We start from the raw sequence: 24,652 nt of genomic DNA on the forward strand, positions 1-24,652 counted from the left end.
GTGGCTCATGATCTAACTCCTGTGTTAGTGTTGCAATTATTTTATGTGGAGAATCTCACTCAGTTTTTCTTTCCTGGCTTTTCATATATTCACTTTTCCTTGTTGCAGCTAATTTCTAGTTTCTTCCTTTTCTGATTCCTTCCATGTTGCAGTCTTGATTTTTTTATATTTTTTTTCCCAGCCATTTCTTTTAGTCTGCCTGGCTTGTCTGTTTCAGTCATTTGTTACTACAAGCTTGTCTCTCTGTTTACTTCTCTTTCATTCTGTGTTTAGTAAGTTTAGGTGCATGTGACCTGGAACACAGGAAAGACAACCTTGCTTTGCTCATTTCAGGCACTTGGATTTGATACACAGTTGCAAACTGACTCCTAGTGCTTATGACTGAGACTTCTCTGAATTTCTTAGGAATGTCAGAAAACACTCTCCTGGTGGATTATTCTCCCAGATCTGGAAGCTTTATTCCAAAGTCTGGGGATGAGTGATTATTTATTTATTTATTTTAAAAATAGTAGTCCTAAGAATTTGTGGAAGAGACAGACCTAGATTTAAGAACAGTTAAAAACTGCTTGGCTAAAGCCTCTCAACCAAGTTTCACCTAAGGAAGATGCTTGAAGAATATCAGCCCAGATTTTGAGGAAAAAACTCTAAGCCATCTTCATCTTTATAAAATGAAGCTGGGGAACTTTAAAACCAACCCAGCAACTGGAAATCACTTCCAAGTACCTGATCTGTTTTAGCTATGCCATCACTCTGGTGTTCAAATGGCATTAGCAAGAGTCATAAATAATTGACAGATTATTCTTGCATACATGCTCTGTGTAACATGCACAAACATTTTGATTGTACTTGATGTTTTGAAAATGCTTAAGTGCAAATTTATGTGTCATTCTTCACTCTGAAATACAACAAAAGTGTTGTAAAATGCATGTTTGCTCTACTTTTTTTTTTTTTTTTTTCCCCTGAAACTAGCAGTAGACAAGCATTTGGGGGAAAATACTATTTCATGATGAGTAAAATCTTTGCCAAGAAATGACGTATTAATTGTGTGGCTAAAATATTTCTGATGATGTAAGTTTTCTGCCTTCTGTTGGATTTAAGTCAGTAAAGGTGGGTCATTTATTTCACAGAAGTTGCTTTGTTAATCTTTAGTCACGTTTCATAGTAAAAGCAACAGTAATTAGAAGCCAGTAATACTTTCCTTGGAATCTGGGTCAAGGTTGAACTCTGGAACATTCAGCATGAGTCTTGGTTTATGTCTTGGTGAGAACTGCTTCTATAAAATCACAGTTAATCTATTTTCCTGTCCTTAGTGCAAAATACATTGTGCATATGTTACATAACAATTCTTAAATAGTATGTTAATGACATTGTTAATTATAGTTATATTTTTTTGTATTAATATGAATTTTTGCTCTCATCAGTACGTAGAGAGATAGATACACTTAACGAGCGTTTAGCAGCTGAAGGACAGACAATTGATGGAGCTGAACTGAGCAAAGGACAACTGAAAACAAAAGGTAAGAGATCCATAAAGATTTCTGTATAGTCTTTTTCAATGTACTTTTTTCATACGTGGCTGGCCTAAACTTAGAATTTATTAAAAGGAATTAATGCCAGATACCTATTACAAATAAGCTAATGCTGTATTTGAAATATCTTCCTTTAAATTTATTTGTCTCAACAGCCAGTCATAGTACCAGTCAGCTTTCTCAGAAATTAAAGACAACTTACAAGGCATCTACTAGCAAGGTATGAGACCAATTAAACCTCTACTCATCACTGTGTACTCATGAGACTAACATGGCTGTCCTGAAGTTGTAAATCGTGGTTTCTTTAAGCTGAGTAGTGCTGTGCTTTATGTGAACTTGCCTAATGAGGAACAGTGTCTTTATCTTGGATTCATCAATTACTCATTGCTTCAACCACGCTACCACCACCTTTTTACACTAACTCTTCACATTTTTAAAGAGTGAATGTTGGAGGGGAGAGAATGTGCATGTGTGTGTATGTTTGTGTGAGACTGCTCTCTTGTAAAGATAGCTAAAGGTTTGATGAAGGAAACAGAAATTAAATGAACTGTGTTTTTCTGAGCAGTTGAAATTGGAACCTAAGATATGAATAGGCATTGTAGTGTAGGTTTAGATTTTTTTAAAAAACTGTGAATTCCTTTTCTTTATGTCACAAGCCTTGCAAATTAGTAGCTAGCTATCTTTTTGTCAGGTCTCTTAGCACAATTACCCTGTCTGATGTTTTTCTTTTTGTACAGCTACGTTTGTTCAGTACTTTTGTTTTTCTCTTTCGCATTTTTCAGTTTTCCCTGCTGCTCTTTCTGCCCTGTCCCAGGGTAATTTTGTGATATGTTAAGAGTAAATAAAATATGAAGTCTCAGAGGAAAAAACAGTGAGAGCTGGTTGTGAACCTAATTATGAGAAGCTCTGCAGAGACTGTTGTTGCGGGCAATAGAATGACTGCAAGTGTCTTGGAAGTACAATCTATTAAGTAGTTTGAAAGTGAGATAATAAGAATAGTGTGGTGAAATACATCTGAGTTCATATTTTATTTGGTCTCCCCCTTTTTCCTGTTGTTTCTCAAACTTTCTTTTTTATTCTTGTCAATCTGGTGAACAGAGATACTTTTTTTTTTTTTTCTTTTAATAGCTAATGACTCATAAATCCTTTAGTGAGGCCACTTATATAGGGACAACATAGTATTAATAGTACAATACCATGGAGTTATCAATTAATACTTTCTGCTTTATTTTTTTAATCTTTTCACCTGCTGTTAAATGCTTGCCTTCTTTTACTTGCTAGCAATGTAGTGCTCATATTATTTCCTGGGCAAGACAGGTGAACCTAATAACTTCAGTGCAGGAAACTGGGAGAATCCTGAGTACCTGCTTTGTTTCCCAGTGTTCTGATATGCATGCACATTGAAGTAGTCCTGAGTAGTGTAACAAGAAGAATTTAATTTACAGTGAGCATCGTATTGATTGTATCAGTTGGTAACTAACACGTCTGAACGTGGTGGAGTATTTCTTTCTGCAACTTTAAATCAGAATTTACTGGGATGTAAAGAGGAGAGGTGAGAACATTCAAGTTGGCAAAACTCTTATCGGAGAATAAGGATACTTTTGGCACCTGGGGTAACTCACTGGTGCTTAAATCCCGGAGAGAGAGTAGATTTAGTGCTTGGTACTCTAAAAGTAATTTTTGTGTATGTTAATGGACAAGATGCTGTTATTTAACGTTAAATTAAATGTGCTGCAAATACAAGAATTACTCTATGAAATTCATGCATTGATGGCAACTTTATTGCTGATGTCAACAACCCCCAGCTGTAACAAATTATAAGATGTCAGGAGCACGTTAACATCTTATGCAGAATCCGAAAATAAACTGAAATTGCATAACTTGCTTCGTCATGAACTATCTTCCAGGATCTCTGATTCTTTTGGACCAGGAAAAGGACTCTTAAAGGAAGCAATTACTTCACCTGTCCATTGAGCAGTTGAAGGGAATAAAACTTTTTGGTAGAGGTAGTGTTTAACCTCGCTCCTTAATGTTCTTTGACAGTAAATTCCATTAGTCAGCTACAGTGCAGTGTTGCTGATCCTGACTTGGCCAAGTTTTCATTCTTCTAATGTATCCTGTCCATTTAAGAGACATCTTTACAGTGTTTTGACACTACGTGCAAACAATTGCTTTCTCACTAGCAAATCTCTGTACAGAAGGAAGTACAGGAAACTATCGATTTAACAAGTAGGACAAACTGGAACACTGTCAAGATATTGCCCAGTTACTTGCACTTGCATATGATAATATGAGGTCTGCTCAAATAATTTAAAAACTTTCTGCAGTGCAGAGGCGTCTAGCAAATTGCATAGTATTGAAATATTTCCTTTCATTTTCTGGAAAAAATGTTTGTGAACGTGTAAGGAACCAGGAAGTAACCCAGGGAAGATCCAGTTGATCCAATTACTGGTATGTGAAGTGAGAGACAGCAAAAGAGGAGTGTATATGCGTGTATATATATGTTTTTAAAAAGATTCCATGTGTAGAGAAAGTGTCAAACAAATTTATGTATCTATCTTTAAACATGTAATATTCCTGAGCTTTTATCCCTTGTGTTCATTCAAAATGGTTGATGCTCCAGCAGGAGTATTGTGGCCTTTCTATTAAATAGAAACTGCCCAGCAGTTTTGGAAACATCAGTGCTTGTTGATGAATAGGAGTTAGGTTTCCCATACAACTTCTGCATGAGGATTCGACTCAAAATTAGAAAAACAAAGTGTAAAAGGAGCTTGAGTGTGGGTCTGAGAGCTGAGAAACTTCAAGTTTGGAATTTGAGCTGAGTGCTGTATTAGTCCTTAACTGTTATTTAGTTCCTTACTTAATTCTGTTGTTTTGTTTCTCATGGATTGATTTTGTTTAGTTCAAGGACAAGATTCAGTGTTAAGGCTGCACCCATAGGATTGTATTCATCACCTGTGAAACTCTGTAGTATGACTGAACTAATAACTTTTCCATTAACCCATTCTCTTTTCAATGCAGCCTTAATAACCATTGCTTCTGCTGCCATGAAACATTATCATTTTGCCACTGTAAAGTCAGTGTGCTCAGGATTTGGAATGTACCCTGGTTTTAGGTCTGGAAGATGCCCTTTAAGAACATTTTAAAGAAGTAATTTGCTTTAATGATATGAGTCAGAACTTCTTTTTTGATGCCACAAACTAATGAGATTTTAACCTTAGTTTACTGTATCTGAAATGTAGACTTAATTTCTAACTTCTGCTAAGTTGTAGATGTCTTCATTTGATTTGTGTTGAAGCATTTAAAGGTTTTGAATCAACTGGTCAGATTCTTTCCCATAATCGCATGCAGGATAAAAGATTTGTAGGATAATAGGGACTATTAAATGAGACTTTGCTCTTACTGAAGTAATCTTTCACCACTCTTGTTTTCAGTTGTTTCTGGAAGTGTTAGAGTGAGATAAACTTTTTTTTTTTTCTTTAAAAGTATTACAGTCTTCTTTCAGCTGAAAATACAGAATTTCTGCAAGTGGATTACTCTTCTATAGACACCAATTGGTTTTTATTTTCTTGTCCTATAATATCCTGTAGTTTTCCCATTTTTGCTGTTTTTTTTCTTCCTTTGATTGACTATTACTTATGCATATACTAATTTGGATTTGTTGAGTCTTCTCTGTTTTCCCTTAAAAACATTTAGGGAATGTTTTTATCAAATGCTTAGATGAGTTTGACGTATCTTGAAAAATGTGTTAGTGCAGAAATAAACTGTCAGATGCTCTCAGATTACAGTTTGATTTAATTAGCTTTTTGCAGTTTAAAAAAATGGTGAAAAAAATGAATGCTTGTGGGTTTTATTAGAATTATTTAATAGTAGATTTTATCAAAGATTGCACTGTCGTTAAGTTGTCAATTATAATTGTTTGGGAGTGGACAATTGGAATTGTTAAGGAATTGGAATCGTTAGGGAATGTGAAGGTGTCTTGTTGTTGGTAGTCTTACCCACGCTGATGGGAAGTGTGCACTGCATTTGCACAGTATTTTACTTCAAAGAGGTTGTATTAGTGCAGTATTAAGTTGTTTAGCCTTCTGTAAAAAAAAAAAGGACACGTTATAAGAAATTGTGGTATGTTTGCATCCAAACTCACTTTCCTGCCATCAAGTGTCAAATTCTTGACAACAGTGAACTGTTGAACACTAAAGAATTGGTGTGAAAAAATTGTTTAGCTATTTGTATTTGTGAAATAATTACTTAATCTTGTGTTAGTGTGGGAAAAAAAGATTTTGGTCTTTCTGCTATTTCAGATCGTCTCCAGTTTTAAAACTACCACATCGAGGGCAATCTGTCAACTGGTAAAGGAATACGTTGGCCACAGGGACGGTATTTGGGATGTCAGCGTTGCGAAAACTCAGCCCGTGGTTTTGGGAACTGCATCTGCTGGTAACGTTTTGTGTTACTCGAACCTTCAGAAAATTGTGGTGTAGTCTCTAAACAATAGTAAGTGTAGATCAAAAGCATTCCTGAATACTTCACTCCACCAATGAGCACAGCTCTGAAAAAGTCGATACAAAGAAATTCCTTGTCTCAAAAATCCTTAAATTGGATTTTTCTTGAAATGCATTTAACCTTCAGAAAATTCAGGCATCCTTATTGATCTTTCTAAAGTCTGTGTCAGTTTACTTCTGTGTGGGTCACTGATGTACCTGTTGTGATCCAAAAATCAAGTTTTCAAGTTAGGAAAAATACCACAAATAGAACTTGCCTTTTGATACCTACTGCAGATTAATCTGATTGGGGTAATTTCTTTTACTTGTTTTGAGAGTTGCTTTAAGTTGTAATGATTGGAAGCTTTTCTATTTTATGTGTAAGCTAATAGTCAAGAGGAGCTGGCATTACCTGGATTTGAAGTCGTTTTTGTATGGTATGCTGTACAGCCCAAGATAACTAGCTTGTTGAATCGGAGTTAAAAGTGAAAAGTTTACACTTGTAACAATATTTACAGCTGTTTTTTAATCTTGTAGATCATACTGCTTTGCTCTGGAGCATAGAAACAGGGAAGTCCCTTGTCAAGTATGCAGGGCACGTTGGATCAGGTAAGATAAGGGCGTGTTATGTAAACTGGAAGCAGAATGTGTTTGGGAGGGGGAAATGTGTTTTGGACAACTGCAGAAATGTTTATTGTGGTTTTACTGTCAGGTTTGCCAACACCATTAGCAAGTTAACTGTAAATTTCCATTAGTCTTCATACTGCGAATATTTTCTAATGTGATTCTATTTTAGAGAGGAATATTAAGACAGTTCTGCAAATGCTGAATGAATAAACAGCTCCATATAAAGAAATGTAACAGACACAGGTACAACACTTAGAAGTTAAATGTCAGAATTCATTAAGGCCTTCATGCGCATGCAGAACAAAGAGAAGCTTACACAATCAGAAATTGGTTATTTTGTAGGATCTGTGTTTTATTTGGGATTCACTATACAGGTGCTGGGTGACCATCGATCTTCACTTCTTTGTTCAATGTGTGATTTGATATATAATTTATTGCATGGTATTAAAATCTTATTTTGAAGACAGTTAATTCCCTTTTGTCTTCCTCTATACCAGTATGAACATTTCAGAAACGTGACCTTAGTGTTTTTGTATTGCTTCTTGGGTGGAAAAATGCAGTGCAGTAAGTGTTCTGATGTTAATCTTCATTTTTGGTATCCAGTTTGACAACAAGCACCTGTTTAGCTCCCTTCTACCTCGTAATGGGTAAGAATATTGGGTTTTATAGACCAAAGGTGGTGATGTTTTCCATAGCTTTAACTTGCTGATGAGAGTTAAGCTCTCATTCGCATATGGAGCATTGAGTCATGCAGCCGGAAGGTGAGGGACACCATTATTAACCTGGTGTGTTTGGTTAGGTAATGCAGCTGGCACATCACGTGAACTCTTTGGCAAGGACACAAATAGGATTAAGTTCTGTGCAGTAAGGTCAGCTGCTTTCAGCCAGGAGTTCTACTTTTTTTTCTTTGCTGCTACGACTACTAGCTCCTGTAGCATAAGGATTCTAATGCCCTATACATAGATGCACAGAGACAACAGGTCACACTTAACTCGTGCAGGTCGCTCAGGTTGCTTGCAGTGTGGTGAGGGTACAATTGGTGCCCTTTTGGCCACCAGGACTTGTCTTTGGCTCATGCTGATCTTACCATCAACCAGAACCCCCCAGATCTGCAGGGCTGCATGCCAACCTCTTGTCCCCCAGCCTGCATGTGCAGCCAGGATTACGCTGTCCCAGAAGCAGAATCTGACATTTGTGCTCGTTAAATTTCATACGATTGGTGATTGACCAGCACTCACATCTATCAAGATATCCCTGTAAGGCCTCTCTACCCTCAAGGAAATCAGCATTTTCCTCTAATTTAGCATCACACATAAAGTTAGTTAGTAAGTACCCAGTTCCTGTGATGAGGTGATGATTTTTTTGTTTGTTTTCTTTTTAAATTGCTCTTTGGCTAATCATGAAAATAATAGGACTCCAAACTATAATTAAACAGTTTGTAAACTAAGTTTTAACGGAAAATAATTACAGTTAAATTTCAGTTCATATAGCTTGTATTTAGTTAAACTTTGTTTACTTGTTTATGTTTGACAGTTGGTTGGAAATAGAGCAGGGATGTTGGATGCCAGCAATTAGTAGACTTGAGGTAGTTCAGCATGAATAATGAGTAACTTCTTCAATTTGCTACTAAATTCTAGCACTCTCTTCTGAAATCATGAGCATCTCTTTTACTTGTATGATAGAAATGATTTTCAAGTTCTTTCTTGAAGAACTATTGAAGAGAAGCTCATGGATTTTGAAAATGAAAGTGCTTAGTAATGTAAAGTAATTGAATTTTAAACATTGAGCTAAGAACAGCTTTGTAGGCTGATAGAATTCTTGCAGGACTGTGTTGTAAAACAATCCTGCTTCAATTACATGTAGTTTTGCAGGACTGAAGTCTAATTTCTGTTATTTCCATTGGATCTTTAGGCATTTGTTCCTGTAATCTGTAGCAATAAGCAGGAAGTTGATGGTCCTGTGTAGGAAGTTTTCATTATGTTATAAATGATTATGAATACTTAATGCTCTAAATTTCCCTAGAGTGAATTTATCTCCAGCCAGCTTGCACACAATTACATGAATATAGTTTTTTGTCCTTTTTAACATGAAACACTTGCACTAGGTTTAGGAAATAACTTGCTAGAAAATGTGTACTGTGGTATCTGTGATTGACAATAACTGCTTTCTTTGATACTACATAGGCTTACGTACTCAAATATCATTGTGGTTTCTCTCACCTAAGAGACTATGATCTGACAAGAAGTTATTTAAAACTGAAGACTTCTTGATGTCTCAATACTTTATGATAAAGCATTGTGAAATAATTCTTTTAGTATGCTAGCTTAAAGCTTTCCTTTGTTTTACACAGTAAATTCCATAAAGTTTCATCCAACTGAGCAAGTGGCTCTTACAGGTATGTACATCGTTTTCATCTGCTGAGTACTTTAATTATGTTGGAAAAATAAATGCATCATTTACTACTGTCTCCCCTCTCACCACTTTGTCAGTATCATTGCTGATAGAATGATCTTAATATTTGAATGTGTAAGAAATCAGAGCTAGATCTTTCCGTCTGTTTATCATATCATACTGTCAGTTGTGCTTACCTGCTCCAAAACAGACCTTTGGAATCATACATCTTAGCCTTTTTGGATTAAGTTATATTTCCAGAAGCAAAGGAAAATGTTGATACTGAATGTGCAGAAAGAAAGAAGGAAAGAAAATATGGATGGTAGTGTAACAATGTTTTCAGGATTGAGAATTTTGTCATTAAGCTTTGGGTTTGAAAATTGTCTGATGTGGTTAGTGCTGTGTTTTGTATGGGCCAGCAATTAGGGTACTACCCTTGGGATTAAAGAGATCTGGATTCAATTTGTGGTTTTTGGGTAACTCACTGTAAAATGAAGATAATTGCTATTGAGGTTAGAAATTAAAATGCTGCTGCTTTCTGCTTCAGCAGTGGCTACCTTAAAAGAAGGTAGGTATGATTTCTAGCTAGGCTAACAGTGATTTAAGTTCGGCTAATTGGATTTTCCTGTTTTCATACGCTAACTCTATAGTTAGTGTTGCAGTACCATAAATAATATTGTTATGTAAACTGACTTATAAAAATAAATAAACCAAAAACAAAAACCAAAGCAAAAAAATAGCCATAGTGAGACTTCTGTTTTTCTGAGAGGCGTTTCCGCAAAACATTTCCATTGAAAATCTGTGTCACTCAATTGACTTGACTACTTTACATGAGAAAAAAGGGGGGGGGGAGGAACAAGTGAGAAAACACCTCCCTCCCTGATCCAGAATACTGACACCCAAAAGCATGTAAGGCTGAACTTTTTTTTAACCTGTCTTACTTGGTCTATTAAAAAGAAATTTCTCCAAATGTTTTCACACACATTTTACTTTCCAAGTCTGCGCACACACATAACAGACTGTTTTTCTTCTCAGTGTAGCACTCTCAACATTGTACTCCCTAAGTATTAGGAGCATGTTTGTTTTGTCCATAACAAAGAGAATCTTGTTTAGTGGGTAGGTTTCTTTGAAAAACAGGTGAAGTCTAAAATCAAATGATACCTGCTGAGCTGTGAACTGGTGCTAGTTAAGCTGAGTTGCTTAAGGCAGAGGCAGAATAGCTTCACTCTTGCTGTTTTGATTTTCTCATTAAAAATGTGCTAGAAACATGTAACAGAAGAAATCATTGAATGAAAAGGAACCCTAGCATTTTGGGAAATGGCAAATGAAAGATGGCTCTTGCTAATGCATTAAGTAATTTCTTCAGATGTTATGTACTAGAACAGCAGTGATACTGGTGTTCTGATTTGTAGTATTTAAGTAGATATTTTTCACTGTAAGAAGGATTATTTTGGTAGATACTTACATTTTGCATGATTAATTATGTTCTTATCTGTATTGAAGCCAGGGGCCATTTCATTGAAACTTGCTTACCAAAAAAGTTACAGTGGTGTCTGCTTAAAAAAAAAAAAAAAAAAAAAAAAGATGCCACACAGACATTATTGCCAAATATGTAACATTAAAGCTTGTTTTTATTTTTAACGGAAATGCTCTTACTCAGCGAGTCTCCCTCTCTCTCTCCCCCCCTCCATTTTTTTGTGCTTTCTTTTCCCTCTGCAGCGTCTGGAGACCAGACAGCTCACATCTGGAGATACATAGTACAGTTGCCTACACCTCAGCCAACTGCAGACTGCAGTGTAAGCAATCAACTTACTGCAACTCAACTAATTGCACAGCAATTTCATCAGATATGGGCGTTATGATAATACTGAACATTAAATTTATACATAATTAAAAAATTTCATGATTTCAGGACTGGAAAAGGTGGGGTTTAAGGTTTTAGTTGAACAGGTATATTTCAGCATATTTAAAAAAAAGATTCATGTTATTGAAGATCAGAATAGAAGTGCAGAACAGACTATGAAACTGCAAGCACTTTGACTTTTTTTCTGAAGGTGCTGAACATGTAAGTAAATGAGGTGGCAAGTATGTTTTTTGTAACTAGTACAATCGTAAGTAATTATGAAGTTAAGTTAAACTAATTAAGTTCTTGTACCTTACCTTACCGAGGTACCTGCATTAGCTGTAGTTGCTGTGAATTGAAAACTGATGGTAAAGGTTCATATTTTCAGCAATTATTTAATTGTATCTCTAAATCTGATTTCTGTTTGACCCTTGCCAGTATTCGTCATACTAACTGACATTTGCTGACTGAATAAAAGCCTGGGAACAACATTTACTGTAGACTGTCAAGTGCTGTATTTGACTTCAAGTCACCCTTACTAAATTGTGAAGACAAATGTAAAATGTAGTTCGTAGCGTGAGCTTCTCGGTAAGCTGCGTAGAGGCAGGAGATGGCTGCGTAATGTGAGATACGTAGGTTGATTTCTGAATGGCAAACGTTTGATTCAGCTGAGTTGATTGGTACAAATGTTGCTTTTTCTCCTCTGAATATGGTGAAGGAGAAGTGTATTTGGCTTGCATAAGTGAGGTAGGTTTCAGAGCTGGATGCTTTCACCTTAGCAGAAGAGTTTATTTTGTTTCTGTCAGCATGCAGTTCTGATGTAAGGACCAACAGACAAATCCTGATGTCAGGATTTGAATTCTAAGGGATAAAAATATTACCGTAAATGATTGTCTTCCCCGAGATTAAAAAACAGCGTCCTTCTAGATGCTTCTGATTTAAAAAAAAAAATTAAAGGTAAGAAAGTACCTTGATACGTGCATGGGAATGAAACTCAGGGTAATAGAGTGAGAGGATTTACAGAAATGATTTGCCAGACTGTAAGGTGGGCAGATATTCAGAGCTAAACAGTTCAGGAGAGATTTGAAAATGAAGAAGCTATTAAAAATGCATTTAACTCACCTGCCTTATCCCTTCAATTAAGATTTTCGTAGCAGATACCTGAGTAGGCTAGGTTCTAGAGAATTAAGCTACCCACGTTCACAGTAAAGGGGTTTGGATGCATTTACACTGTAAAATGTGACTTTGAGACATTCCTTCCCATTTATTTTTATTCCTTTTCCTATTGCATTTTATAGCAAGTGTCTGGAGAAGATGAATATGAGTTCTCAGATAAGGATGAACCTGATGGAGATGGAGATGGTTCTAGTGACTGTCCCACTATCAGAGCCCCGTTAACTTCGCTCAAAAGCCATCAAGGAGTGGTCATAGCAGCTGACTGGCTTGTGGGGGGAAAGCAAGCTGTGACAGCTTCCTGGGATAGGACAGCAAATCTGTATGATGTAGAGACTTCTGAACTGGTCCATTCCCTTACAGGTATTTCTTCAGAAAGATAAAATTGGTGGTTTATTTCTATATGTGGGATTACTTATAGACATTGAAACACTGGGGAAGTTAAGTTGTTGCGCTGGAGTATGGTGTGAGCTTGCAAAGGGCTTATGCTGCTGCTCAGTTCTGAGTGGCTTCTCAAATTCCAACCTTGTGAATCCTGTGAGCATGAATTTGTTCTTTCATGTGATATATGGCCAATGAAGCAGTTGTTTTTAAAGTGAATGTAGCCAAATTTTATCTCTTGCAAAAGTTTTTGTTAGCTTCGTGGCATATTAAGTAGCAATAATGTATTGCTACTTAACATTTGTGTGAACTGAGTGGTAATTGTCTGATTTTTCTTTTTTGTTTTGGCTTTTAAATATAGTTCTAAACTTTTACAGCAACAGTAAAATGAAAGTTTGGAATGATGATTATTATTGTTTACTGTTTGTTTAAAAAAAAATCATCAGCATTTCATTCCAAGCATATGTGGAAATGAAAAGTCTTACTTTCATTACCTTACATGTCCTCATCTGTGCTTGTAGGGCATGACCAAGAGCTAACGCATTGTTGTACGCATCCCACCCAGCGTCTTGTGGTGACATCATCCCGTGATACAACTTTCCGTCTGTGGGATTTCAGAGATCCTTCTATCCATTCTGTGAATGTCTTTCAGGGCCACACAGAGTAAGTGACACTTACTTCAGAATTAATACAAAACAAAAAAATTGTTTTAGAAGTTCTAGAAGTATAAATGTCCTCAGTTGCCAATCTGAACAAAGTTGTTAATGTGCTCTTTGAGGTACTAAGTTAATTCCCCTGTTTTATAAGATTTTTTTTTTTTTTGCATTGGTTATACTGTAGTTTAGGGTTATTACTACAATTGATCAAACAGGTCATCTCTGCTTGTTGTGGTTTCAGTGTGAAATAAATCACTGAATTACAGAATAATTAAGGTTGGAAGGGACCTCTGGAGGTCGTATGGTAGGTCGTAAGGAGGACAGGTAGGAGTTTCTGTGAAAATTGTCTTTATTTTCACCTACAGTCAGTATTGTTACTGCCTTTTTGTTCTCATCTGAGATCTAAACCAACATCGAACCCTACTGATGTGTGGTTCAGAATTGAAGTTTTGTTCCTTTCTACTATATTTTATACTTCATAGCACTTGCTTCGCTCTTAAATGCAGTAAAACTTCTGGTGGGGGAGTAAAAGCAGCTTTTCCTAAATACTTCATTGCTTGGTGGCAGAGCCAGGAGCAGGGGCACCAGAGCGCCCAGCAGATGGCACCACAGCTCTGCTGGTGGCCGCCAGCCTGGGTGCCTGCAGCCCTAGCTCAGAGCTGTCAAAGAAAAAACTCACACATCAAAGAGGCTCGTAGGTGCCAGACTCTGAACTCAGAGGGTGGCATACCACTTCTGCCTCTTAAAACTTTGCCATCAGACATGTGATTTCTTGGTTCCAAAAGCAATTTTTAGTTTTGGGAATGTGAGGGAGAAAGTAAAGACTTTAAACCTGCTCAGAAACTGCATTTTCTGTTCACTGCCGTATTATGCTTTGTGTCTGTTTGCATACTGAAGATGTAGGTGGATAGTGTAATTTCAAATTCCTTTTTTATTAACTGTAATGATTGCAGATTTAGTCAAAATGGCACTTTATCTTTTAAAAATAAACTACAGTGTAACAGGCTGAGACTGTTACATACAAAGTGTGATTTTATAAGTTGATTTCTAAAAGCAAAAAGCAATTACTGTGTGTTGCCTTGTGTGATCAACTGATACTTGCTCAAAACAGGTGTATGTATACCAGAGGTGAGTCTGTTTGTATTTTAAATGAATGGACTAGGAAATCACGTGTTATTTTGGTGTCCTGCGCATGTAACTGTTTGTTTTATTAGAAGTGGGGTATTTCTTGTAGTTTACTCCTGTCACAGTTCTGCTATAGTCCAAGGAAATAAAACCTTGTCCAGTAAGGCCAGAAGGAGCCTGTTGTGATCGTCACATCTGTCTTGGGCTTCTTATAGTGGTGCCTATTTTTAATTAAGAGGTAATTTTAGAAGACTTGTCCAATTTTATATTAAGTTCTTCAGTAATAAAGATTTCAACTTAGTCCTTGGTACATCCTGTAAGTTGCTTGTTCCAGCATTTAAACTCCTTGTTAAACTTTTTGTGCCTTTCTAGTCTGAGTTTGTCTAGCTTATTATACCTGGTATACCTCCAGTTTGTATCACTTACTACTATTCCCTGTCTGATTTTTCTGTGTGCACCACAAGGAATTTATATTCCTAGTAATGTTCATTTCCAATCATATTCTTCCATGAGACGTTTAATAGAGCCCTGGGAAAAGGATGCAGTATCATCCAGACGTTGACCTGTTGCAAGTTAATTGAGCTCATTTCCCGAGTTAAAGCCTCTGTGTTTGGCACTCAAGTGGTTTAGCCCCAGCAGGCAGCTGAGCACCACAGAGCTCCTTGCTCACTCCTCTGCACTGAGATGGAGGAGAGAACTGGAAGGGTAGAAGTGAGAAAACTCCTGGGTTGAGACAAAGAAAGCTTAACAGGTAAAGCAAAAGCTGCACCCACAAACAGAGCAACGAATTCATTAACTACTTCCCGTCAGCAGCAGAGGTTCAGCCTCTGAGGTGCAGAGGCTGCATACAGCAGATGAATTGGGGCTTTCCACTGTTGTCATCTGCAGTCACACAGTGAAAGGAGGAGGAATATACAATAATCTGAAAGAGCTAGAGAATGTCAGTGTTTTTCTGTCTCTTCAGGTATTCTACATGTGGTGAGATCTTTCTAGATTTACACCTTCAAGGTGTAAAATACTGTCTTCAAAAGCAGCTTTGGGTAGCTCTTAGTTGAATGCCCTTTGTTAATGCTTCTTGACTGTGTAGTGCCTCGTTAGGCACCAACTTGTCATGGCAATAAGCATGTTTCTGACTTCAGAAGCATCATCTGAGCAGGTGCTTTTGACCTAGGCTGAAAAAATTGCAAAATTTGAGTTCTCAGACTCAGAGCCAGTACATCAACGTGAAGAATGTGCTAGTTGTTGGTCTTATGTCTTTGTGGGCAAACTCAGGCAAAAATTGCTCAAAGTGGATCTTGTGTTATTGCTGCTGAAGAGCAGAATGGGGTGCCTTGTAGCATTTCCAGACTACTGCATATGCCTTCGACTTTCATTCCAATTGTGTGGCTATAGGAGATGTGTGGAAAGCTCCAGCACCCCTGCTGGCTGTATATCTCTGAATATACAGCTGATGGTGAGTTGTGCTTTGTGAGCACTGTGAAATGAAGGAAGTGCAAACTTCCTTCGCTTCTTCAACTTTTCATCTTCTAACTCCTATTTCTGCTGAATTAAAAAACGTAAAAATACTTGATTAGTGGCTGATTAGGATGCTGGGTTGAATTCTGACATTTAATGAGTGTGGAATTAATGTCAAAATGGCATCCTGTATTAAGAGACTAATAATTGTTTTAGTTTCATGGACACTCAAGTTTGCCAAGGTCAGCAGGCTTTCCCAGATCCTTTATTCTGCAAGATTTAATTCTCATACCTGCTATGTGTCTTGTTCGCCTTTGAAAGCCAAGGTGATGTGGGTGAAGGGGGAATACCTTGTTGGATGCTGTCAGTGAAACTCAACCAGTTTCAAGCACTGGGTGTTCTTGAGATACTCCTGGTCTTTCCTCAGCTATTAATGCCATCAGTGATGCTTTACTCTGTCTTCTGTTTATCTACTGTTCCTAATCAAGGAGTGCCTTTGGCATTCCCTGTGTGTGGGTCTCTCAACTCAGCTTCTGTAGGAAGTGCAAAACTTGTCTGTGAAATCTGTTGTTTTTCTGCCCAAGCCTGACTGATTAACTTGATGATTCTTTTCTTACTGTATCTATCTTGTTCTGTCTCCTCCAAAAAATTAGTTTTATTTAGGGTATCACTACCATGTGTGTAAAAAGGTAATGTGACTGGGTTTGTAAGCCCCAATAATCAGTAGTATTCAACTTAGCTTTTTTCGTGTAAACATTGTATCATCAGACTAAGAGGGAAGGCATTAAAATGTGATGCTATGGAGCTGATATCAGATTCTATTTTTTTTAATGACAATTTCTGTTTTTGAAATATTTTTTGTCATCTTTATTTTGAGAGAATAGTCAAGACTTGAAGTTTAATCCTTTCTTCCTGTAAAAGGAACGTACATAGTGTTACAGAGAAAATCAGTTACAAGGAGGTTTTGCTGTAGGATATAATACTAACAGTTCCAAGTAACTGACCTTATCCTAGCAAGTTCTCTGCTATACAACCAGTAGTACGCACTCGGAAATAAAGAGATGTACTGCAATCACTTTTGAAATTCTGGCAAATGAGTCATTCCATAAATGCTATAGCTGTATGTATGTCAGTATTTGAACATTTTGACAAATAAAGAGAGTTACTGCACCGTCATGGAGTTGAAGTGATGAAAAAGCAGTTTGAAAGATAATATTCTTTGATAATTTTGTTTTCTTTTTGATTTTTAATTTGTCACTGACTAATCTTCTTGTTTACTTTTTTATATTTATTAATTACAAAGCAGTTTCCTCTACGTCTCTTTAAGCTGGAAGAGTAACTTTGAAATTAAAAACCCTGTAGCTCCTTAATAATAATAATAATTAAAAAATCCATCATATGTTTTATTTGGGGGAATGGAGTATATAACATACAGAGTTTGACTGTACTTGATGTTAGCCATTGGAGATTTTGTCAGCCACTTCAAAAAAAAAAAAAAAAAAAGCTGAGGGCAATAAATATATTTAGCTGTTTGTGAATGCTCTCAGCTTTACTACAGTAGATGGAGAGAATCTTAATTCTATTTGTGAATGCATGCTCTAAAATGTACTATGATTTTTTTTTTCAAATGACCCACAAAAAGCGTAGCCAAAGGCCTTTTCTTTATATCCTATTCAATGGAAAACACTTCATAGTGTTTTGTTGTTTTAAAGCTTACCTAACGCATGCAGCAAGACTGCAGGGATAAATGAACCTTTTTTATCCATCATAAAGGTAATGGAATTGATTTTAAAGACATCTGCACCTTAACTAATTTGCTAACTTGCCATTGAGTAATTCTCATAAAAGCTAGCAATTGGTTTTCAATCCTGTATCGTTTTGTTAAGACAGAGAAGAAGAGACACGAGGTGTTTTCTCTGAATGTCATGGAACGCGTATCTTTGAAAGGCATTGTTGATTTAAGTGCTAGAGATGACTTTTTGGTGTGAAGTTGTCTCTGAATTCCCACCGTTTTTGTGTTAATTCTTTCATGGTTTGTTTTTAGTGCTTCTCAGGTGGGAGGAAGAAGCTCTGCTGATATTTGGAGATAAACGCAGAAATAGACTTGGGGAGTTGTGTGTGTAGCTGCTCTTGGACTTAAGTTCCTTAGCACTTCTAAAACCTGAGTGCACGGTCAGATCTGGAGATATTGGGGTGCTCCTTACGTGGTACTCCTATGTCCAGGGCAGACTGTCCTCCATAAATGGAGGCTTTAAATCCAGGTCCAAGCTTCCCCACAGGTTGTGGGGTGCTCTGTGTGAGGCTATGCTTATTTCCCCAAACAGAAGGTGGACTCCTGCGTGCCGGAAAGGCTGCCCCAAATACCTCTTTCTTTAGGTTTCATTCCTAAATTTTACCACTTGGAATATGAAACGTGAGTTGGAACGCTCTCATTTTGTTAACTATGATTTGCTGTACGTTGACTGTGTTTATCCAAAAGCTCTCTTTCAGTTCATTTTCTCCAGAACCTTGGCCCACATGCGGGTTAGTGATTTTTAGTAGCTGCCTTCCCACTGCCAGGAAAACAAGTCCTCTCCAAGTACTCAACAGCAAACCCCAGCATAGGTTGCAAATCAAAATGGAAACAGCAGTGTTAACTTTCTTCTTTGGTGCATTGCCAGTAAGTGTTCTGCATCAGCATTTCATGGTCCAACATTTTCCACATCATTTTTTTTTTCCCTGTGTGTGAAATTTCAGCAGATTGTTATGCAAAACAGTTCTGTGTCTCAGTGTGACTGGGGAGACAGCTGTTCGGCCTAATGAGGAGTGCTAGCACTACAGTATTTCTGTTGATTGAGACCCACGGAGGGAGCAGAATGTTCGAGGCCAGGCAGCGGTGTGTGGTGAGGAAGTGCCACGCTGTCAGCTGGAAGTACACGCTCGGCTGCTCCCTACGACAAGATAAATGAGTTTTGCTGGGGTTTGGCGGGGGCTGAAGCTTTTCTGGAGAATGGTCGTAGCACACCAAACTCCCTGTGGGACCCGTGGTTTGAAGTGTCATAAGACTGCTGCTTCCTTGCCAGTTTTTTTTTTTAATGTCCTATAATACCTGTCATCTTTTTGAGTTATTAAAAACCTAATGTCTTCTAGCATTCCATTAACACGGGGTTTGATGATCTTTTGTTGACACTTTTTATTAATTTTGCCAAGGGGACGTTAACCACAATTTCAGTTGGGTTAGAATGAATTGAAGACTGGTATTGATGGAAAGTAAAAGCAGCCCCATGAAAATGCAGAAAGCAGCCTTTTATTTTTGTGATGTGGGTGGGATTAGGGAGGCAATACTTCTGAAAGGTTATTGGGATGTTGGCTGCTCTGCCAACTTCTTTCTTCCCACACAGACTTTGCTTAGCTTGCTTCTCAGGAAGTGGGTTTTCTCAATGTTGCCTTTTTGCAATAAAAAGTGCTTTTATATCTAGCCTTTGAATTCAGAGCTCCTTATGAAAAAGGCTATTGTAGTCACGTGTGCTTGTAAATAGTGCATATCTCAGTCTGCAGTGCCTTCCAGTGAAGCTTTGGGATGGGAGCCAGAGGATGAAGACTAGTAAATGCCTTTAAGGACATCATGGAAAACAGCATGGCAGCTTTCCTTTTGCCTTTCTACCCTTTACCCAGTCATCACAGAGAGCTACAGGAGAACTCCGTTGCACTTCTATTTTACAGGCTTCTTCCTGATGTGCCCAGTAATATCTGAATGAATTGTCAAACTGAAAGTAGTGCAGAAAAGGATTTTGGTTTATTTTGAAAATCTTTTTCTTTTGACAGGAGCAGAAAGAGCTGAGCAAACCTAGAGCTGGCGTTCTGTTTGCATGGCAAAGGCTTTGAATGTTTTCATTTGAAAGATGATAAATCTAAGAAAGAGAGACTTTATGTGGTCAAAAAGACTTAACTGTTTGACAGTGATAAGTGATAAAGGAGAACCAATACGAGATCAAAGAAGCTGGAAAACTGTTTAAAGTTGTGAAAAAAAGCATCCAAAATTGGAGGGTTATTTAAAGACAGTTTGGGAACATATTACGATGATAATTGGAACAAAATGTATGATGGGAAAACAGATCATATCTGTGTGTTGGTAGCAGAATACTAAAATGCTGCCTTTTCACTCACTTGGAGTCTTTCTACAGCTTGAATTCCTTATGCTGTCATGTACAAGGTGGTCTTGCAATGCTTATGCAAAGTGTACAGATTTAATAGTCAATTTTAACTGCTAAACAGTATTTCAAATGCGTTACACCGATACGGAGTGCAGTGGAAGTCTGAAACGTTTTACTGTGAGGTATTTTGCAGCTTGCGTTCAAGAACGTGGGGAAGGAAATGCAGGAATTAGTAAGTCATGTGGCGGTCAGGCAGGTGGAAGGCAAGTTCTGTGCTAAGAGCATACCAACTGTATGTCTGCAGTAACTTGATCGTGTGGATGAATTTTCTTCCCAAATGTGAAGGTGCTTATTGTAAGACTCCTCGTTTGTGGCCTTCGTGTATCTTTTAACTTCTTGACTTTTGGTTCATGAGTCCCGAAGATTAGGCAAAGGCCTGTTATTATAATCATCTCCCTGATAGCTTAGCTGCACTCTAATAATGCATTAGGAAACTTGGTGTCATGAATAAAGTGGACCTTCATCCTAATTAAAACTTAATTTGGTGTCAATTTAAATTAAGAGGCTTGCATAAACTGGTCCATTGTGACCTGGCTAGTGCTAATCTCAATCAGCAGCTTGGGTAGGACATGAATTCAAATTTCTGCAGAACAACCAAAGTGACAGTAACAACTGACAACTTAAATTAAAATTACTAAATTCTAAGAAATTGATGTGCATGACCCAAGTTACAAGATAGGTCATTAAATCAAATCTGCAGAAACAGAGTTGAGAAGCCTTTCCTAATGATTTTAGGGAGAGATTGTATGCTTTCTTAGTGTACTCTGTGAGCAGAAAATAACTGGTTTTAGGTTAAGAATTCAAATTGTACTACTATTTTCATTTAAATACTGAGTACTACTGGTATGGTACAATATGAAATAATAGGTAAAAGATGTAAATAAGAGAAAATTCTAAAATAAAATAGTTTATGTGAGTAATATTTAATAATATAAATATATATTTAATAGATACCTAAATATATATAAAATAAAAACATTTTCTGAAAGTAATATTTTGTGCTTCCAGTTGGTATAAATATTCTTGAGAGTCCTTCTCTGGTTGAACTTGTGCATTTGAAGCCATAATAGGTCGAATTTGAAGAGTTGGCTCGTCATGCTTCTTCATATTACTGCTCTCCATTTTTCTTACCTGACTCTCAGACTTCAGCTATTGTTGAATAGGAATTGAAATCAGAATTGGAAATTGTTAGGCTGATGTAGTCGCTGCTAGTAGAGTTGTTCTGGAAGCTCTGTGTACGTAGTAATGTGTTTAGGTGTGTGCACACAATAGCATTAGTTACATCTCAAGTTGGGTATTTTGGATCTCCTCTGTGTCTGCAGTGTGAATAACAAATGCCTGAGGTATTTCTACAGAAGTTTTTGAATGGAAAATAAAAACAACTTGGGTTAGTGGTCTTAAGACACTTGAGAGAAAGAATTTGATTGTATACTACTGATTCAGTTTTCGGTGTCTGTTGTTCAGCGTAGTGAATGTTGACATAGAAATTGAAAAGTGAATTAAAGCTTCATGAGGTAAACGTACCCAGTCCTACTAGGATAAATGGAGTACGAGTGGTGCCTCCAAATTGACTCTGCACTGTTGGGCTTCTTTTCATAGCATGTTGGCCAGTCAAGGCCTTTAGACCTTAAATGAAACAACCTCTCTTAAGATTGCTTTATTCTGAGATACCCCCATCAAGTTCTGTATTTCAGGTTATTTTGGTTTGGGCAGGGGCGAAGGCAAGCTGTATCTTTTAATGGAAACATAGGAGCGGGAAGTAGAACTCTAAATCAGCAGCTAGTTTAAATACAAAATTCAGAGCTTGATCTTTTTTCATTTTTACTCCTGTTTGTTCAGCACTGTGACATCTGCAGTTTTTACCGTGGGAGACAATGTTGTTTCTGGCAGTGATGACCGTACTGTAAAAGTTTGGGATTTGAAAAACATGAGGTCTCCTATTGCAACCATCCGTACAGATTCAGCAGTCAATAGGTAAGCAGATCTCCAAGTTACTATTTTCTTAATTCACTGAACAGAGATTTAGTTTTAGTCACTATAATTAAAGCTGTGCAGAGAGATTTATGAGTTTTTGAACGTGTTCTGAAGTGGTTTTCCAAAATACAGATTTAGTCAACATTCATTTTCAATAAATATATTGTATTGATTTTCTGAGATTTTTATATGGGATGCAGAAGTTAAACCTGTTAGAGCATCTGGTACAATAAAAGTCATCTTAATGATTTAATACTTTATTTTTTTCCACTTTTGAATACTAACCAGGAAAAATTCAGCTATATCACTTCTTGTGAGCTTAAATTTATATCATCAAGTTTTGTTTGCCAGGCTGATTATTTTATGCATAACCTACTTTTGTCTCTTATGTGCAGGATTAACGTGTGTGTTGGCCAAAGAATCATCGCGCTTCCGCATGACAACCGACAGGTTAGGTTATTTGACATGTCAGGGGTGCGATTAGCACGGCTCCCTCGCAGTAATAGACAGGTAACTGAATTTTTTTATAGCCTTAAAGTATGTCTGTTCTTCTCTTTCATACAAGATTAAAAATAGGGTTTGATATCTGTAGTGTAAAAGCTGAAGAAATGCTGAAAGACACTTGTCTATACAAATACACTGTTGTTGAAAATGACCGAAGTACAAATAAGTAAAATCATATTTTGGAATTGGAAATGATGTTTCAACTGGATTTCATCATAATTTTTCCTCTTGTGAAAGTTACCCTAATGTCTGCCTTCTCTATTAAATGGATAAAAATGTTTAAGAGCATTTTAAAAGTGTTTTAACATCTTGCTGTGAGTCTCATCAGAAAAGTTCGATTTGAGATTTTGAGGTTTCAGGCTTTTTTCAAATAATGTGTGATGAATGTGCTTTGTAAATAAATATAAAAGGAAAAAATGGGACACAGTTTTAAGAACTCACTTTATATGATTTAGTGAAAATCATTTTTTCTCCCATGCTTATGCAAAGAAATTCTTGTTATTTGATACCAACTACTCAACCATCCTTTCTGTAGCCACCAAGTTTATTCATTTGTGGTGCTATCTGGCACGGCAAGCACTGCTATTGTAGCAAATTAGACTAAGTGAAATTACTTGGATTATGTCACTCAAAGGGACCTTTTACAATACCTTTTTTAAAGACCTTAGTTTTCCAGCACATTTCAAATATTTTATAAGAAGTAGTATGCTTAACCATCTGAAAGGCAGGGTTTCTGACTGTCCTGTATCACTCACAGCTTTGTGGAAACCAAACACGTATGTGGATACAACACCTGTTGACAGAATTGAGGAAAGGATTTTAAAAGCTGTTTAGTGCTTACCTATTTTTAAGCCTTGATATTGTGACTTTTCTTCTTTTCTGTATTTTTCCTTAATATTTACATTCTGGTCGACACTACAGAAATCGTGGATATTTTTTGTACTTGAATGTTTGTCAGAATCCTCCCTGAGGTATTTTTCTTACTATTGGACTTGAACAATAGATAAGGCATTGCTTTTCCTCAGTATGACATTCCTCCTGCTGTACTGTTATCCTTTCTGAATTAGAAACATGACAGACAAAAAAAAAATCAACAGTAAACCTTGGAGGTTCATAAGAAATCAGTTGCCAGCAAGTAGTTCCTTATTTTAAGATTGCTTTTATAAGTAAAAGTTTCAAAATCAAAATTCAGTTTGCTTTTGTAAATAAAGTGGCAATTAGATAGCAAACATACTGTGAAAACATCAAAAGTTTTGATTCACCTGTTTGTAGGCTTCTGTCTTTATGGACCCAGTGCTGGTATTAAGCAGTCTCAATGTCATAAAGATTTTACCTTACCGATGAAAGTGGCTATAATATAATAGGAACCTCAAAAACAAACAAAAAAAAAATTAGAGCATGAACAAGTTTCTATTTTGACTTTATGTTGACAACAGAGGCTTTCAAATTTGTTGTAAGCAGTACTGATACGTCTTGAACTGTTGCAGGGCCACAGAAGAATGGTATGCTGCTCAGCGTGGAGTGAGGACCACCCAATCTGTAACCTCTTCACATGTGGATTTGATCGTCAAGCTATTGGCTGGAACATCAACATCCCCGCTTTGTTACAAGAAAAATGAAATGCTGGAAGAATTTTTGCATTTTATGTTGCCGTGGACTTCTACACTCCTGCAGACTTCTCCGAATACTGGTCTGCTATTGCTCTAAAAGCTCTTCCTTACATGGAGACTTCAGCAAATGTTGTTCTTGTTACCACGTTGTGCACAGTTTGCATGAATTGTACAGAAAATGTGATTTTTTTAAAATTAGTTCGTCTCGTGTATGAACTTTTATATTTTGGCATCCACTGGTCAATATGTTCACTATTGCATAGAGCACATAAATGTTCATAAGTTATTTAGCGTTTGATAGATAAACAGTAGGGCATTACATTTGTGACATAAATGTGAAATTTATGTAGTAAGTGTAGAGAATGTATAGCAGTCTGTTACGTTTTTCCATGAGTCTACATATCTGCCTTGGGTTAAAAAGAATCTGCAGGGCTAAAAGTTTGAAATGAAGTGTGAATTTCACTAGGTATATGATTGTAAACGTTTTCCTGTTTGCATCTGATTGGAATAGTTTTTTTTTTTTTTTTTTTTTTTAGTGCTGCAGTATAGTGCAACTTCAACTCCATTTTTTAGTCCAGTTACTGGAGAAATAGTAGATTTGAGAAGGAAAATACAAACTACTTGTAGTGAGCATAGGCTGCAAGGTTTATTCTGAATGCTTTTTGTACTTTTTCTTTTGAAAAAGAAAAACGGTCATTCTGCCCTTCTTA

At 36.8% G+C, this 24,652-nt stretch overlaps 1 protein-coding gene across 5 annotated transcripts in view; it reads left to right on the forward strand.

Annotated features, from left to right (window-relative positions):
* Positions 1–24,140, forward strand: part of WDR37 (WD repeat domain 37) — a 37,650-nt gene extending 13,510 nt beyond the window's left edge. For all 5 annotated transcript variants that reach the window (XM_084507939.1, XM_084507940.1, XM_084507941.1 and 2 more), the window contains 11 exons: positions 1,422–1,517; positions 1,685–1,749; positions 5,831–5,966; positions 6,548–6,619; positions 8,988–9,032; positions 10,748–10,824; positions 12,170–12,407; positions 12,947–13,088; positions 21,694–21,828; positions 22,224–22,338; positions 23,820–24,140. In XM_084507939.1, coding sequence (XP_084364065.1) covers positions 1,422–1,517; positions 1,685–1,749; positions 5,831–5,966; positions 6,548–6,619; positions 8,988–9,032; positions 10,748–10,824; positions 12,170–12,407; positions 12,947–13,088; positions 21,694–21,828; positions 22,224–22,338; positions 23,820–23,951 — 1,253 coding nt within the window. In that variant the 3' untranslated portion in view covers positions 23,952–24,140. The remainder of the gene's footprint in view (positions 1–1,421; positions 1,518–1,684; positions 1,750–5,830; positions 5,967–6,547; positions 6,620–8,987; positions 9,033–10,747; positions 10,825–12,169; positions 12,408–12,946; positions 13,089–21,693; positions 21,829–22,223; positions 22,339–23,819) is intronic.
* Positions 24,141–24,652: the final 512 nt, after the last annotated feature.

The sequence above is a fragment of the Aythya ferina genome, assembly GCF_964211825.1.
Source record: "Aythya ferina genome assembly, chromosome: 2".
NCBI lineage: Eukaryota > Metazoa > Chordata > Aves > Anseriformes > Anatidae > Aythya > Aythya ferina.